Source organism: Salvelinus sp. IW2-2015, linkage group LG4q.2, assembly GCF_002910315.2.
Source record: "Salvelinus sp. IW2-2015 linkage group LG4q.2, ASM291031v2, whole genome shotgun sequence".
Lineage (NCBI taxonomy): Eukaryota > Metazoa > Chordata > Actinopteri > Salmoniformes > Salmonidae > Salvelinus > Salvelinus sp. IW2-2015.
Window position 1 is genome coordinate 21,311,802 of NC_036843.1, and position 17,509 is coordinate 21,329,310.

General features: G+C 41.4%; 3 protein-coding genes across 4 annotated transcripts in view; 2 read left to right on the forward strand and 1 right to left on the reverse strand.

The window, feature by feature from the left end:
- Window positions 1-240: 240 nt before the first annotated feature.
- On the reverse strand, window positions 241-4,997 carry zgc:109986 (class I SAM-dependent methyltransferase). Its single transcript, XM_023986917.1, has 8 exons — window positions 4,832-4,997; window positions 4,599-4,720; window positions 3,828-3,966; window positions 1,907-2,028; window positions 1,647-1,757; window positions 1,431-1,537; window positions 762-852; window positions 241-636 (listed from the first exon to the last, which is right to left on the reverse strand). The coding sequence occupies exons 1-8, from the start codon at window positions 4,926-4,928 to the stop codon at window positions 520-522; spliced, it is 906 nt and encodes a 301-aa protein (XP_023842685.1). The 5' UTR covers window positions 4,929-4,997; the 3' UTR covers window positions 241-519.
- Window positions 4,998-5,241: 244 nt separating this feature from the next.
- Window positions 5,242-12,108, forward strand: LOC111963463 (signal recognition particle subunit SRP54). Its single transcript, XM_023986918.2, has 17 exons — window positions 5,242-5,328; window positions 5,735-5,848; window positions 5,948-6,045; window positions 6,195-6,286; window positions 6,376-6,460; window positions 7,059-7,163; window positions 7,272-7,338; window positions 7,436-7,493; window positions 7,669-7,819; window positions 9,439-9,587; window positions 9,726-9,826; window positions 9,922-10,008; window positions 10,152-10,225; window positions 10,468-10,576; window positions 10,689-10,859; window positions 11,162-11,257; window positions 11,501-12,108. The coding sequence occupies exons 3-17, from the start codon at window positions 5,968-5,970 to the stop codon at window positions 11,590-11,592; spliced, it is 1,515 nt and encodes a 504-aa protein (XP_023842686.1). The 5' UTR covers window positions 5,242-5,328; window positions 5,735-5,848; window positions 5,948-5,967; the 3' UTR covers window positions 11,593-12,108.
- A 679-nt stretch (window positions 12,109-12,787) lies between these two features.
- LOC111963464 (protein transport protein Sec23A) overlaps window positions 12,788-17,509 on the forward strand; it is a 49,570-nt gene continuing 44,848 nt past the window's right edge. Inside the window, exon 1 of one of the 2 annotated variants that reach the window (XM_023986920.2) lies at window positions 12,788-12,875. The gene's annotated coding sequence lies outside the window, so the exon portion shown is untranslated. Of the gene's footprint in view, window positions 12,876-16,510; window positions 16,601-17,509 lie in introns of those variants that run through there. The other variant, XM_070443420.1, reaches the window with a different exon arrangement.

Consider the following 17,509-nt stretch of genomic DNA (forward strand, 5'->3'; position numbering starts at 1 on the left):
AAGGTGCAAAATCCATCAAAGAGGTTGTAATTACAATGGCCACAGAGTCCAAAATGAAACACTATTAAAGCGCTGCAAAAGAGATGTTGATGCCATGCTGTTGGTAAAGAAGGCAACACAGAAGTTCCTCAGAGTTGGTGCCATTTAATAGCCACTTTCTGCTGTAATTATGCTACCCTCCCATGCTTCCTGTTTCAGTAGTGTGGGTGAGAGGGGAACGTACAAGAACCATCAGGCAAATGTTTTAACTATTCATTTACTACAGTATTTCAGACATTGGTCAAACATTTTCTGTAAAAAGGCTGACAAATCATTCACTGAACTGTAAAGTACATAACATTATCAGAGTGATATTTGGGATTTCTTGTCACAGATCACTCGGTCATCTTTATAGATTGTTATACCTTGAACATGATATGGTAGGGCACAGTCCTAGAAGAGAATCCATCTGCAATTGCAGCAGAAAGTCAATATCCAAGGGACAGAAAGTCTGAGTGGATGTTTGGTCTTCACTCAGGGTCACAGTACCCTATACAGGTGTATATTTTTGAATGCGTCCGGGTCACCGTCCTTCCCCAGATAGACGTTGTAATCCAGAGGTAGTTCCTCTACCCACTTGCTGAGGTTGATCCCTCCCTGAAGGAGGAGCACAGTACAGTAATAGAGAGGTGTGCATTATGCTTGAAGTTACACATCATAGAAACATTCAATTCTCAAAGTGTGGAAAACAGACAGTTTTTACAGGCATTTTCAGTACTTACCTGATGTGAAGAAAGTGCTTCCTGGAGGCTTGGAACTGTAACCAATAGAGCACCTTTCTTGTGGAAATTGTGAACGATAAAATACCAGGCTCTACCAAAGGAAGAGGATGGAGACATTAGAGCAGGGTTTCCCCAACTCCGTCCTCGGGACCCCAAGAGGTGCACATGTTGGTTTTTGTCCTGGTACTACATTGCATCATTACCAGATACAATATATGAGGAAGATCTCAATTGCATCCTTACCCCTCTCTCCTCATCAACACCCATTGGAGGAGAAGGTCAGAGGGGCGGGACCTCGGGCTTTCTCATCCAATGGGTTTTGAGAAGGAAACAGGACATGAGGAGTATGCAATTGAAATCTTCCAATGATCACTTACTGCATCCTATATTACAGCGTTTCCCAAACTTGGTCCTTGGGAGTCCAAGGGGTGCACGTGTTGGTTTTTGCCCTGGTACTACACAGCTGATTCAAATAATCATCAAGCTTTGATCATTTGAATCAGCTGTGTAGTGTTAGGGCAAAAAACAAAATGTGCACCACTTGGGTTCCTGAGGACCAAGTTTGGGAAACGCTGCATTATAGGATAATGATATTTTCTGTTGAAAAACTTTTTGAAACAATATGTTCTAATGAATACACCCCTGGTGTGGTGTCCAAGGTTTACCTACTTAATTTGGTCATTTGGCTGTAGAAAGTACTCAAACACATTGTTCATGATGAGAACATCTGCATTCTGTAACAGGGAATCCTGAGTACTGATATCTCCATGGATGACCTGCAGAAATGTGAGACAATGAGAGAAAGCTGTGGCACTTACATTCTTTAAAAACATAAAACAAAGATCAAGATAAATAAATGTAAAATTATACTAATGATCGCTTTACCTGTATTCGGTCACTGAAGCCATACTTCTCCACAGCCATATTCTGAAGCCTGACAAACTCTGCACTGATCTCTACCCCAACAAGCCGAACTGCAGAGCTGTACAGGTACCCCTGAAGCACAAACAAATGACTGGAAGAGTAAATACTTTTTTGCCAAAGAATTCATGACATTTTCCTGCAATATTTTCACATAACCTTTAACAATACATCTCAATGCCATAAATGGTTTCCCTTTCATTCCAAAACAAACTGTAATTTACCCCATAGAGTACTGCCCCTAGCCTGGAACCCACATCCACCACTAGTCTCCCAGTCAGGTCTGGTAGGACATGCTGGAATAGGAACTGGAGCTCCAATATCGAGAAGGAGTGAGAGATGAACTCTGAGAAAATAAACATTCAAATAAACATTCATTTGACACAATGCTGCAACATGAGGGTTATAAACCCACCCTTATCTTACACATCTATGCTGAACGAAAATATGAACGCAACTAGCAACAATTTCAAAGATTTTAGTGAGTTACAGTTCATAAGGAAATCAGTCAATTTAAATAAATAAATTAGGCCCTAATCTACAGATTTCACTTGACTGGGAATAAAGATATGCAACTGTTGGTCATAAATACCTTAAAAAAATAAAATAATCTGGCCATTTTCTCCTTCGCATGATCAAGCTGTTGATTGTGGCCTGTGGAATGTTGTCCCACTCCTCTTCAATGGCTGTGCAAAGTTGCTGGATACTGTCGGGAAGTGGATCACGCTGTCGTACACGTCAATCCAGGGCATCCCAAACATGCTCAACGGGTGACATGTCTGGTGAGTATGCAAGCCATGGAATAACTGGGACATTTTCAGCATTAGGAATTGTGTACAGATCCTTGTGACATGGGGCAGTGCATTATCATGCTGAAACATGAGATGATGGCGGCGGATGAATGGCACGCGAATGGGCCTCAGGATCTCGTCACCGTATCTCTGTGCATTCAAATTGCCATCCATAAAATGCAATTGTGTTCATTGTCCATAGCTTATGCCTACCCACACCATAACCCCACCACCACCATGGGGCACTGCTCAGAACTTTAACATCATCAAACAGCTCAACCCACACAACACCATACATGAGGTCCGAGGTTGTGAGGCCGGTTGGACGTACTGCCAAATTCTCTAAAACTACGTTGGAGGCAGCTTATGATAGAGAATTGAACATTCAATTCTCTGGCAAAAGCTCTGGTGGACATTTCTGTATTCAGCATGTCAATTGCACGCTCTCTCAAAATGTGCGACAACTGTGGCATTGTGTTGTGTGATAAAACTGCACATTTTAGAGTGGCCTTTTATTGTCCCCAGCACAAGGTGCACCTGTGTAATGATTATGCTGTTTAATCAGCTTCCTGATATGCCACACCTGTCATGTTGATGGATTATCTTGGCAAAGGAGAAATGCTCACTAACAGGGATGTAAACACATTTGTGCACAACATTTGGGAGAAATAATATTTTTGTGTGTATGGAACATTTCTGGGATATTTTATTTCAGCTCATGAAACATGGGACCAATACTTTACATGCTGCGTTTATATTTTTGTTCAGTATGATTATTGATGGGCTTTGGGTAATTGGATTGTTGGTGAGATGGCATGATCCTTCAGAACAAGTACAATGATTAACCAGGCAAGGCAAACATTTTTTTCTTCTACTTTTACATATTTTTCTCCCCAATTTCGTGATATCCAATTGGTAGTTACAGTCTTGTCCTATCGCTGCAACTCCCGTACTGACTCGGGAGAGACGAAGGTCGAGAGCCACGCATCCTCCGAAATACGACCCTGCCAAGCCTCCCTGCTTCTTGACACACTGCTTGCTTAACCAGGAAGCCAGCCGCACCAACGTGTCGGAGGAAACACCGTAAAACTGGCGACCTAAGTCAGCGTGCATGTGCCTGGCCCGCCACAAGGAGTCTCTAGAGCGCGGTGGGAAAAGGACATCCTGGCCGGCCAAACCCTCCCCTAACCCAGACGACGCTGGGCCAATTGTGCGCCGCCTCATTAGTCTCCGGTCGCGGCTGGCTTCGACACAGCCTGGGATCAAACCCGGGTCTGTAGTTACGCCTCAAGCACTGCTTTGCTGTGCCTTAGATCGCTGCGTCACTCGGGAGGCCCATGCAAGGCAAACCTACCCAGGGGAGCTGTTCTGTGAGTGCCACAGTTCAGGCAGTAGTTGCGGCTCATCTTGCCCTCCTCACAGAGTGTATCCACGGTGTCCTCGTCATACAGGAAAGCATCCACATGCAGTGTGGGCTGGGGGTTCTGTTGGGTCTGAATAATCAATTGATGAACAGAATTAGTTAATTTGTGTTAGTCAAAGGGATAGTTTACTGAAATTACAAAATGACATTGGTTTCCTTACACTGTAAGCAGTCTCTGGACAAGGTATGACAGCAATCCATGCTTTGGTTTAGTTTCCCTGGTACAGTTTCCACATGCTAACATTTTATCATTTGTGGCACAAATCCCATTCAAGTCATGGGACCGATAATACATTTTTCACACGTGTTCAAATCATCTGTGACTTTGTTGAGCTTCACAAATTTAGATACTTTTGGATTATTTGGAGATGTGTGAAAAACAGTCCCATGACTTGATTGGGATTTGTACCACACACGTTAGCATGTGGAAACAGTTCCAAGGAAACTAAACCAAAGCATGGATTGTTGTCATACGTTGTCCATAGACTGCTTAGAGCGTAAGGAAACCAACGTAATTTTGTAATTTGGGTGAACTACCCTTTTAATTACTTAAAAGTCTAATTTTAAGTGTGAGTATTTTTTTATTTTTTATTCCTCTCTGAAAATAAAATACACACACCTTGCACCAAATACAAGCACCCAGCAAGTAAATTTGGCCCGGAGTAAAGATGTTGAGGAATGAAAGCAATTACAGTAACCCACCTTCTGAATAGCCAAGGACTCGGAGGAGAGCACAGCCTCCAAAGGAAGACATGCCCTAAGATCCTCTGAAATACTTTGAAGTATAACCTTTTGATTGTCAAACAATCCATCATCCACTTCATCTGCAAGAAACAAAATGACTATCTAATGTTATACAGTTGAAGCATCATAATCCAACATGAACATGGGACGGTTGGTTTAGGCTTAAAATAGCTAATGCCAGGGTTAAATACCAGAGTTTTTCATCCAGTCAATTAAACGTGGCAGGTCCTTGGAATTTACTCTGGAGAGTAATCGTACGATTTCATTTTTTGCGTCTGAAAAGTTCATTTCAACAAATATTTTGCCACATACGATTGCTCATGCTTGAATGTATTGAACGCATGCGTAGAAAATACCGGATACGTATTTGAGATTTAAGGAGGCGCGATAATTGGAGCACTATTAATAGTAGTGGTGAAATGGAGAGAATTCAGTATATATTATTTAATTTAAAGTAACTGATATTGTAGAAATATATTGAATATTGATTTTGGCAAATTAAATGGACACGTGTTGTATGAAATTACCGTTTACTCTAAGTAGAAAACATGACATTTCAGACGACCTTAAAATACAGGGGTTACAAAGAAGTAAACATAACCCCGGAAGTAGATAGGCATTCTGGGATATCTGGGATTGAGATGACGTTCGTTTGGTTGCTTTTCTCAAGCCAGTTGGCAAGCTTTAGGTAACGATCTTCGTTATAATTATAAAAATGGTAATTTAGTAGCTAGCTATTGTTTTATAAATGTCGTAATGTTAGCACGATAGTTATCCATACATCGAATTAAATTAGGATGCTGTCTTTATACGTATCATATTCTCGGAGAACCACGGCCTCACTCGAGTTGTCGATGCTAACGTTTAGCTTATAGTTGTATAAGCTGTGGTTGTATATAGTTTAGCTTATAGTTGTATATAGTTGTATAAGCTGTGTGGATGCAGTCGGGTCAATATTATGTATTCTTTACATACACGTGTTGTATTAGTTAACTACGGAATTTTTCTAGCTAATTTATGTCATGTTGTCCTGACTAACGTTATATGCTAAACTAATCTCTAGATTTCACTCATTGTTTTCGTTCATTGCTCAGTTAAGGAAGTCAACAACGGACGTTTGATCACCAATAAGTGGCAGTAAAGGTGTAGAGACAAGGGGGTTTCCCTCAACATTGAAGCCGAAGAGGCCGTATTTCTCAACTGATTTTGTAAGTCCCTTTCCATAACATTATTATCCAGCGTTGAAGTGGTATAGTAGTTGGCAGTGGCAGTATAACCAAATTTGCAAATCTAAATATTTTTTACAGGTTCAACAAGACCTGCCAACATGGTGTTAGCCGATTTGGGAAGAAAAATAACCTCGGCGTTGCGATCACTGAGCAATGCCACCATCATCAACGAGGAGGTATATCTAGTACCAAATCAGACTTATTATTTTTGTACAACTTTTGGCAATGTGTGGTTGTTAACTAAATAGTAGTTACATATGTTTCCAGGTTTCAACCACGCAGACCATATGATATTTCTCATAGATAATGTCTTCTCTTTCTTTAGGTATTAAATGCCATGCTGAAAGAAGTGTGTGCTGCCCTCCTGGAAGCTGATGTCAACATCAAGTTGGTAAAGCAGCTCAGAGAAAATGTAAAGTGAGTAGCATTATTCAGGAACACATTGTACTGTAGTAGACAAAAGCTGAATTCTGTATCCTACTAATGTAATCTTTCTTTGACCACAGATCATCCATTGACCTGGAGGAGATGGCCTCTGGGCTGAACAAGAGGAGAATGATCCAGCATTCTGTGTTCAAGGAGCTTGTCAAGGTCAGTGTCATTCTCTGACTATTCTTACTGAAACTGAACGTATTGTAATACCTCCATACATTAGTATTAGTTTAATGATGGTCCCGTGTAAAGTAACCGAAGGAGTTCATTTTTGATTGAAAACTTGGGTAGATGACTGACAGTTGATGGTGGGATTTCCTGGTTATTTTAATATTAGTGGTTTTCAAAAGTCATTTGGTCTATTGATATTCCAGTGTTTTGTAAACTGTTTCGGCAATGTACTATACCATCAAAACAGTCATTCCCCTCAAACAATTACCTTAATTGAACTAAGTGACCCAGTAGCTGTAGTCTACCTGTATTTAACGGTTTTGATTGCTCAGCTCAATACATAATTAGTTTCACATTAGAAGGCCTACCCTCAGACATGGATACTCAACTGATCAGTTTAGATTTCATGTGGGTCTTTGGGTGGGGAGAAGACTTTCCAAGTACTTTCAGATTGCTTGTGTGGTTGGGAGAGGCCCGTCCCTATGTTCTCACTTCACATATTTTACAAAGATGCAATGTTTCTGTGTTTATTGCATTTGATGCGATGGGAGTGTGTCTAAGATTTAATGTTGTGGTTGTCTCTCAGCTGGTGGATCCAGGGGTCAAGGCTTGGACACCCACAAAGGGAAAGAACAACGTCATCATGTTTGTGGGTCTTCAGGGCAGTGGGAAAACCACAACCTGTTCCAAGGTGAGCCATTCCTGGATTTCAGCCTAAAGATATGCACATTCAGGTGGTCATTTGTCCAAAATATATTATGCCATCACTAATGTTCTGTATTGAATACCTTTTCCACAGCTGGCGTACTACTACCAAAGAAAAGGGTGGAAAACCTGTTTGATTTGCGCTGACACTTTCAGAGCTGGTAGTTTCATTTTCAAAATGTATCTGTTTGATATTCCTTCTCGAAATACATTTTCTTTTAGCTAATTTAAGTCAACAACATATTTTTGTGTGTGCAGGTGCCTTCGATCAGTTGAAGCAAAATGCAACAAAAGCCAGAATTCCATTCTATGGAAGGTATTTATGCTTTGCATTTGGTTGCTTCTCATCTGTATGTGATGAATCTCAAGTCATTTTTTTATGCTAATGTATATGGTAAGGAACCTTGATGTACAAGTACACCCCCTGGACAGGACGCAGGTCTATTACAGGGCCTTTGCTGCATACTGTACACTAACATTGTTAAATCCAGTTACACAGAGATGGACCCTGTCGTCATAGCTGCGGAAGGTGTGGAAAAGTTCAAAAACGAGAGCTTTGAAATAATCATTGTTGATACCAGTGGCCGACACAAGCAAGAAGATTCCCTTTTTGAGGAGATGTTGCAGGTTTCCAATGCAGTGGTAAGTAGTATTTTTGCACCACTGTGACCATCTCTCTGCCAGCCTGAGCTTTTGTATCGTCATTATAAAATGTACAGTGCGTTCGGAAAGTATTCAGACCCTCTGACTTTTTCCACATTTTGTTACGTTACAGCCTTGTTCTCAAATTGATGAAATCACCCCCCCCCCCATCAGTCTACACACAATAGCCCATAATGACAAAGTTCAAAGTTATTTTGTTTGCAAATTTATTACAAATAAAAACGGAAGTATCACATTTACGTAAGTATTCAGGCCTGTTGCTATGAGACTCAAAATTGAGCTTAGGTGCATCCTGTTTCCATTGATCATCCTTGAGATTTTTCTACAACTTGATTAGAGTCCACCTGTGGTAAATTAAATTGATTGGACATGATTTGGAAAGGCACACACCTGTCTAAGTAAGGTCCCACAGTTGACAGTGGGTGTCAGAGCAAAAACCAAGCTATGAGGTCAATGGATTTGTCCTTAGCGCTCCGAGGCACAGATCTGGGGAATGGTACCAAAACATTTCTGGAGCATTGAAGGTCACCAAGAACGCAGTGGCCTCCGTCATTCTTAATTGGAAGATGTTTGGAACCATCAAGACTCTTCCTAGAGCTGGCTGCCAGGCCAAACTGAGCAATCGAGAGAGAAGGGCCTTGGTCAGGGAGGTGACCAATAACCCGATGATCACTCTGACAGAGCTCTAGAGTTCCTCTGTGGTGGGAGAACCTTCCAGAAGGACAACCATCTCTGTAGCACTCCACCAATCAGGCCTTTATGTTAGAGTGATCAGATGGCAGCCACTGCTCCTAAAGGACTCTGACCATGAGAAACAATATTCTCTCGTCTGATGAAACCAAAATGTAACTATTTGGCCTGAATGCCAAGCGTCACGTCTGGAGGGAACCTGGCACCATTCCTACGGTGAAGCATGGTGATGGCAGCATGCTGTGAGGATGTTTTTCAGCGGCATTTACTGAGAGACTAGTCAAGATCGAGGAAAAGATGAACAGAGCAAAGTACAGAGATCCTTGATGAAAAAACAGGACAATGACCCTTGATGAAAAAACAGGACAATGACCCTAAGCACACAGCCAAGTCAACACAGGAGTGGCTTTGGGACAAGTCTCTGAATATCCTTGAGTGGCCCAGCCAGAGACTGGTCTGGAACCAGATCGAACTTCTCTGGAGAGACCTGAAAATAGCTGTGCAGCAATCAAACCTGACAGAGCTTGAGATGATCTGCAGAGAAGAGTGGGATAAACTCCCCAAATACAGGTGTGCCAAGCTTGTAGCGTCATACCCAAGAAGACTCGAGGCTGTAATCGTTGCAAACGGTGCTTCAACAAAGTACTGAGGAAAGGGTCTGAATACTTATGTAAATGTGATATTTTATTTATGAAAACCTGTTTTTGCTTTGTCATTATGGGGTATTGTGTGTAGATTGATTGGGGGGGATGGGACGACAACTTAATACATTTTAGAAAAAGACTAATGTTACAAAAGGTGGAAAAAGTTGAGGGGCCTGAATACTTTCCTAATGCACTGTATTGCTTTAGAGAAAATGCATCAATGCATGCATGGTCTTACACCAAGCATGTTTCTATTTCCTCCAGCAACCTGACAACATTGTGTACGTAATGGATGCCTCCATTGGCCAAGCTTGTGAAGCCCAGGCGAAGGCCTTCAAAGACAAAGTAGAAGTAGCGTCCGTCATAGTGACAAAGCTGGATGGTCACGCCAAAGGTGGTGGTGCTCTCAGTGCGTAAGTAAATGCCACTCTTTGTTTTGACAGTTTATCCAAGTTATGGTCAACTGAGTTTCCTTACTACTGCAGAATTCATTAACTCATGATAATCCTGATGGTTAGGTAATGTTTCATACTCATGTTGCCTTTTTATAGAGTGGCTGCTACTAAGAGTCCCATCATTTTCATTGGTACTGGAGAACACATTGACGACTTAGAGCCATTTAAGACGCAACCCTTCATCAGCAAGCTACTGGGTAAACTGTTTTCCCTTTTGAATAATGGATTATCATAAGACGTTTTACATTATGTACAACCAGTATTGAATGAGTTGTGTGTATTTTGTCCTCAGGCATGGGAGACATTGAAGGTTTGATAGACAAAGTCAATGAACTCAAGCTGGATGACAACGAGGAGTTGATTGACAAGCTGAAACATGGTGAGAATGAGATCATCAGCTGACATACTTGTAATACCAGCCCCATATCATAACTGACATGCAGTATGCATATGCTCTGCAGTCTATAACATAGTTATGCGGTATGGTTTTTAAGTTTCTTCTAATCACCATTTGCACCACAGGTCAGTTCACTCTTCGTGACATGTACGAGCAGTTTCAGAACATCATGAAGATGGGACCTTTCGGACAGATCATGGTAAGTAAGCGGCAACCAGAATACCTAATAGGGGGAAAAATCCCCATAGGGGTACATACTATAGATGAAACGAGCAGACGGTCAGCGTTTCAGCACAAATGCCTTTCGAAAACAATCTCAACTGTATACCCCTCCCCCCTTGGTAAATAATGAATACCTAAGAATATTTTTTATTCTTCTGGCCACATGTGGGATGTATTTAAAGATGACAATGCTAATCTTACTTCTGTTAATGTCACAAGGGTATGATCCCAGGCTTCGGAACAGACTTCATGAGCAAAGGCAACGAGCAGGAGTCCATGGCTAGGTTGAAGAAACTCATGACAATTATGGACAGCATGAACGACCAAGGTAAAGATGCAATCCACTTTCATCATTAAACAACAGTAAGGGATACAAACAAAAGGGTTATACAAAATGCGTACATGTTTTCCTCACTGGTTTCTTTCTTTGGTTTTTGCAGAACTTGACAACAAAGACGGTGCAAAGCTCTTCAGCAAGGGGCCGAACCGAATCGCCAGAGTGGCACGCGGTTCAGGGGTTGCCACCAGGGACGTCCAGGAGCTGCTCACCCAGTACACCAAGTTTGCCCAGATGGTGAAGAAGATGGGTGGCATCAAGGGCCTGTTCAAAGGTATGCACTTTTTGGCTCTTAAAACATTACTAGTTGTCATTCTTGCTTCCTCTGTCCATGTTTCCTCCATTTCCCTCTCAAATCACATTGGAGGAGGTCTGAGGGAAGGACCTTGGATCCGCTCCTTCAATGCACTCTGTGAGGGGAGGAAACAAGGACAGGGGAAGCAAGGATTTCATGACTAGTCATGTTTTCAGACACGTTTCAGCCCGGAAACGGAAGCACTGGTCCAATTACACAATTTTGCTTTCATCAAGCAGTAGAATGTCTCTAGATTATTTAGCACTTTTACATGTTTGCAGGTGGTGATATGTCCAAGAATGTCAACCCCTCTCAGATGGCTAAGTTGAACCAACAGATGGCAAAGATGATGGACCCAAGGGTTCTCCACCATATGGGTAGGCTTGACTTTTACAATAAGTTATTTCACATTACCCAAACTTCCTTTGTTACTTTGAGCATGGTCGGTCCAAACGTAATGACATAGATGTGATATAGACTGCAGAATCCCTGATCTACAAATCACCTTGCAACCCAAATAACCTTTATTTGATCTTGTTTAGCGATTCTGTGCCTCTCTGCCTTGCTCTAGAGTTTAACTGATCCCCCTGAAACACTCTGATTATCATTTGTCTCTTCAGGTGGAATGTCTGGTCTCCAGTCCATGATGAGACAGTTCCAACAGGGTGCAGCTGGCAACGCGAAAGGAATGATGGGATTCAACAATATGTGAACCACTGAGCCTTAACCCGGTTAAATAAAAGGTGGTCATTTGGATTTAGCAAGAAGATGTGAAGAATATTTAGCAAGAAGGAGATGAGAAGAGTTATTTTGCCTCTGTAATATAATTAATTAAGATGTTTGTGTATAAAATTATGCAGAGGCTTATTTACTTATCAGGATAAATCAAAAGAAGTTCTGTGATTTTTACACTAATTGTAAATTATGCACAAAAGATGCATAAATTATGGGATTATGACGCTTGTCATGTTCATTAGGCACCAAACAGAAGAAAATGGACTTCAACCAGGAGTCACTATTGGACTTGTCCAATAAGATAGCCTAATTTGTGTTTTTAATTGCAAAACAATTTAAAATATTTTCCGGTGTACCCTAATTTGTATAATTTGTATAACCCTAATTTGTGTAGCCCTGATTTGGAGATTTTGCAAAGGATATGCTGAAATTAGTTGGACATTTTTTGTTGTTGTCATAATGTAATAAAATTTGTATTGCAATGTTTTAAAAAGCCAGTGTCTCTTTTTCTCTGTTTGGTTGACCAATGATTGTCATAGAGCGATAACAAATATGATTGACAACTATCAACGAAATTCTTGTCATAAAGATTAGACCACATCCTTTAATATACAGTACTAGTATGAGCTACCTATGGCTGTTGAAATGTGTTATTGTTGGGGCACTGCATTTCAAAGGAAATTGAGCAGAAAATGTAAATGTACATAAAGCTACTGATATTCATGTTGATTTGTGGTGTTTATCACATACAGCACTAAACTTGGGCAGGAGATCATGGGAGCTGAGTACCAGCACCTCTTATAGAATATTAGCTCAAAAGTATTGCAGAGTTTCAGCATCTACATATAAACAGTACCTGCCCTGAAAATGAGTAAAGGCAACTATTTCAGCCCAAGTCAAGCACTTCACATATTAAAATTATTACAAAGGAAACGTTGAACCAATAGTCTCCCTATTGTTCTTATCAGTCCAACAAACAGAACGTGTTGTATAGGTAGTTCTGTCTTTTGGAACAAAGCCAGACAGGTCCAAAAAATTACTGTTGAAAATAAATAAGAATGTGATGAAACCTAGTTAACAACCTCTGTCATGAAACGGTCCTTAAAACTATTTTGGGTGAGGGGCTATGATTGGACACCTCTTGACGTGGCATTACTCCTCGCAGCCATGTTGTTTGCTACGTAGTCAGCCAACGTTGTGCTTGGCGCTGTTCACTGTCACTACAGTACGTAGCAGAGTCAACCAGTCTGAGGACATCAGGTAAATATTCAAATGTGCTACTATTTGCTGTAAATATTGACTAAGACATATCTTTGGGATATGTGTATTACGTAATGTATTTTGGATGTAATACTATTAAGTTACAGTTGTGTGGCGGTTTAGCGAGCTGAGCAGGGCGATTTTTTAAATATTTTTTTACACATTGCATTCGCCGGTCGGTCCGCTAACTATAAAGCTAAATTAGATAGCTAACGTTAGCTGGTTGCTAACATGGTGAATACAATAATTTATTCTAGTTAGCTAGTTTGTCTACTTTTTGTGTTGGCTATCTTTTTTTGTGATGCGATTTTCTCTCCTGAAATCTATTGAACAATTGTAATTGTTTTTGGCGTGCCCTTGTTAGCTACTGTATCTAGCTAATGTTGTGACTGGTTGTTCATTCAATCAAAATAGCTTTGCTGGTAATCCAGCATCCGTTTGTAAAGCCTGTTGATTGAGTCACCATTTGTATTTATTAGGGATCCCTATTACAGTTGTTCCTGCCAAGGCAGCAACTACTAGGTTCAAACACATTAAGGCACTTACATCACACATAACACAAAATATAAAACAGTACATATCTACAATACAAAATGTGTAATACCACCATACAATAATATTACAATGTACGTGTGTGTAGAGTGTTTGATTCAGGTCAGATACTTAACTAGCTAGATAAAAGCCCAATACAGTGAGTGTTTCCATTTTGAAAGACCTTTGTTAACTATTAAGGAATTGTGAACATTTGCATCTCTGATAGAATCTCATCAGGTCAAATATTGTAACTTCAGGAGACCGCAAAGGTTAGTGATAGTTCAATACAATGAGCTTACTACTAGCTGGCACCACTATGCATTCACTAGCATTGAATGAGCTGCATTCACTAGCATTGAATGAGCTGTATTCCGCCATAAGAAAACAAGAAAACGCTCACCCAGACGCGGGGCTCCAAGTAGCCGGGGACTTTAATGCAGGGAAACTTAAATCAGTTTTACCAAATTTCTATCAGCATGTTAAATGTGCACACAGAGGGAAAATAACTCTGGACCACCCTTACTCCACACACAGAGATGCATACAAAGCTCTCCCTCATCCTTCTATTTGGAAAATCTGACCATAATTCCATCCTCCTGATTCCTGCTTACAAGGAAAAATTCAAGCAGGAAGCACCAGTGACTAGATCAATAAAAAAGTGGTCAGATGAAGCAGATGCTAAACTACAGGACTGTTTTGCTAGCACAGACTGGAATATGTTCCGGGATTCCTTTAATGGCATTGAGGAGTACAGCATATCTGTCATTGGCTTCATCGACAAGTGCATCAATGACGTCGTCCCCACAATGACCCTATGTACATACCCCAACAAGAAGCCATGGATTACAGGCAGCATCCGTTACTGAGCTAAAGGCTAGAGCTGCCGCTTTCAAGGAGCGGGACTCTTAACCTGGAAGCTTATAAGAAATCCCGCTATGCCCTGTGACGAACCATCAAACAGGCAAAGCGTCAATACAGGACTAAGATCGAGTCGTACTACTCCGGCTCTGCAAACCATTACAGACTACAAAGGGAAGCACAGCGGAGAGCTGCCCGGTGACATGAGCTTACTGGACGAGCTGAACTACTTCTATGCTCGATTCGAGGCAAATATCACCGAAACATGGATGAGAGCACCAGCTGTACTGGAAGACTGTGTTAGCACACTCTCCGCAGCCGATGTAAGACCTTTAAACAGGTCAACATTCACAAGGCAACAGGGCCAGACTGATTACCAGGACATGTACTGCGAGCATGCGCTGACCAACTGGCAAGTGTCTACACTGACATTTTCAACCTCTCCCTGTCCGAGTCTATAATATCAACATGTTTTAAGCAGACCACCAAAGTGCCTGTGCCCAAGAACACTAAGGTAACCTGCCTAAATGACTACCGACCCGTAGCACTCACGTCTGAAGCCATGAAGTGCTTTGAAAGGCTGGTCATGGACCACATAAACACCATCATCCCAGAAACGCTAGACCCACTCCAATTTGCATACCGCCCCAACAGATCCACAGATGATGCAGTCTCTATTGCTCTCCACACTGCCCTTTCCCACCTGGACAAAATGAACACCTATGTGAGAATGCTATTCATTGACTACAGCTCAGCGTTCAACACCATAGTGCCTTTAACTTCTTACGGCTGAAATCCCGCTAACGGGATCGATATGACAACAGCCAGTGAAGTGCAGGGCGCCAAATTCAAACAACAGAAATCTCATAATTAACATTCTTCAAACATACAAGTATTTTACACCATTTTAAAGATAAACTTGTTGTTAATCCCACCACAGTATCCGATTTCAAAAAGGCTTTACGACGAAAGCACACCAAACGATTATGTTAGATCAGCACCTAGTCACAGAAAAACACAGCCATTTTTGCAGCCAAAGAGAGGAGTCACAAAAAGCAGAATTTTATAGAGATAAAATTAATCACTAACCTTTGATGATCTTCATCAGATGACACTCATAGGACTTCATGTTACACAATACATGTAATGTTTTGTTCGATAAAGTTCATATTTATATAAAAAAATCTCAGTTTACATTGGCGCGTTATGTTCAGTAATGTTTTGCTTCCAAAACATCCGGTTATTTTGCAGAGAGCCACATCAATTTACAGAAATACTCATAATAAACATTGATAAAAGATACAAGTGCTATGCATGGAATTATAGATCCACTTCTCCTTAATGCAACTGCTGTGTCAGATTCTTTTTTTAAACTTGACGGAAAAAGCACACCATGCAATAATCTGAGTACGGCGCTCAGACACAAAAACAAGCCATACAGATACCCGCCATGTTGTGGAGTCAACAGAAGTCAGAATAGCATTATAAATATTCACTTACCTTTGATGATCTTCATCAGAATGCACTCCCAGGAATCCCAGTTCCACAAAAAATGTTTGTTTTGTTTGATAAAGTCCATAATTTATGTAAAAATACCTCCTTTTTGTTCGCGCGTTTAGTTCACAAATCCAAATTCATGAGGCGCGAGCACTAGGTCCAGACGAAAAGTCAAAAAGTTTGGTTACAGTTCGTAGAAACATGTCAAACAATGTATAGAATCAATCTTTAGGATATTTTTAACATAAATCTTCAATAATGTTTCAACCGGAGAATTAATTTGTCTTTAGAAATGCAATGGAACGCAGCTAATTCTCACGGTCGTGTGCGAGACTGAGCTCATTGCACTCTGCCAGACCTCTGGTTGAAACAGCTCTCATTCTCTCCCCCTTCACAGTAGAAGCCTGAAATAAGGTTCTAAAGACTGTTGACATCTAGTGGAAGCCTTAGGAAGTGCAATCGGACCAAATTTACACTATCTTGGATAGCCAAAGAGTTGAAAAACTACAAACCTCAGATTTCCCACTTCCTGGTTGGATTTCTTCTCAGGTTTTTGCCTGCCATATGAGTTCTGTTATACTCACAGACATCATTCAAACAGTTTTAGAAACTTCAGAGTGTTTTCTATCCAAATATACTAATAATATGCATATCTTAGCTTCTGGGCCTGAGTAGCAGGCAGTTCACTCTGGGCACCTTATTCATCCAAGCTACTCAATACTGCCCCCCAGCCATAAGAAGTTAAAGCTCATCAATAAGCTAAGGACCCGGGGACTAAACACCTCCCTCTGCAACTGGATCCTGGACTTCCTAACGGCCACCCCCAGGTGGTAAGGGTAGGTAACAACACATCCGCCACGGTGATCCTCAACACAGGGGCCCCTCAGGGGTGTGTGCTCAGCCCCCTCCTGTACTCCCTGTTCACTCAGGATTGCACGACAAAACCTATTCCCCCTCAGGAGACTGAAAATATTTGGCATGGGTCCTCAGATCCTCAAAAAGTTCTACAGCTGCACCACCGAGAGCATCCTGACTGGTTGCATCACTGCCTGGTATGGCAACTGTTCGGGCTCCGACCGCAAGGCACTGCAGTGGGTAGTGCGAACGTCCCAGTACATCACTGGGGCCAAGCTTCCTGCCATCCAGGACCTCTATACCAGGCGGTGTCAGAGGAAGGCCCTAAAAATTGTCAGACTCCTGCCACTCTAGTCATAGACTGTTTTCTCTGCTACCACACGGCAAGCGGTACCAGAGTGCCAAGTCTAGGTCCAAGAGGCTTCTAATCAGCTTCTACCCCCAAGCCATAAGACTCCTGAACATCTAGTCAAATGGCTACCCAGACTATTCGTATTGCCACCCCCCCTCCCCTATCCACACCACTGCCACTCTCTGTTGTCATCTGTGCATAGTCACTTTAATTAACTCTACCTACATGTACATACTACCCCAACTAACCGGTACCCCCGCACATTGACTCTGCACCGGCACCCCCCTGTATATATTGTTATTTTTTTACTGCTGCTTTTTAATTACTTGTTACTTTTATCTCTTATTCTTATCCATATTTTTTGATACTGCACTGTCGGTTAGAGGCTTCACTGTAAGGTCTACACCTGTTGATTGGACTTCTATTCAGATTCAGTGTGTTTTCAAAGTAAATTATTTTGAACATTTGATCAGACAGTGGGTGAAGAAGTGGGTCACAGTCAGGATCATATTCTGTACCTTAGCCAGGTTCTAGCCAT

Excerpts from the sequence above, each read along its gene's own strand:
- zgc:109986 (XM_023986917.1), bottom strand. The coding sequence starts at position 4,928 with ATGAACTTTTCAGACGCAAAAAATGAAATCGTACGATTACTCTCCAGA. Across the intron at positions 4,721-4,831 it reads TGACTGGATGAAAAACTCTG|ATGAAGTGGATGATGGATTG; the intron begins GTATTTAACCCT and ends TGTTTCTTGCAG. Across the intron at positions 3,967-4,598 it reads AGTCCTTGGCTATTCAGAAG|ACCCAACAGAACCCCCAGCC; the intron begins GTGGGTTACTGT and ends TTGATTATTCAG.
- LOC111963463 (XM_023986918.2), top strand. The coding sequence starts at position 5,968 with ATGGTGTTAGCCGATTTGGGAAGAAAAATAACCTCGGCGTTGCGATCA. Across the intron at positions 7,494-7,668 it reads AGAATTCCATTCTATGGAAG|TTACACAGAGATGGACCCTG; the intron begins GTATTTATGCTT and ends TGTTAAATCCAG. Across the intron at positions 10,577-10,688 it reads GGACAGCATGAACGACCAAG|AACTTGACAACAAAGACGGT; the intron begins GTAAAGATGCAA and ends TGGTTTTTGCAG.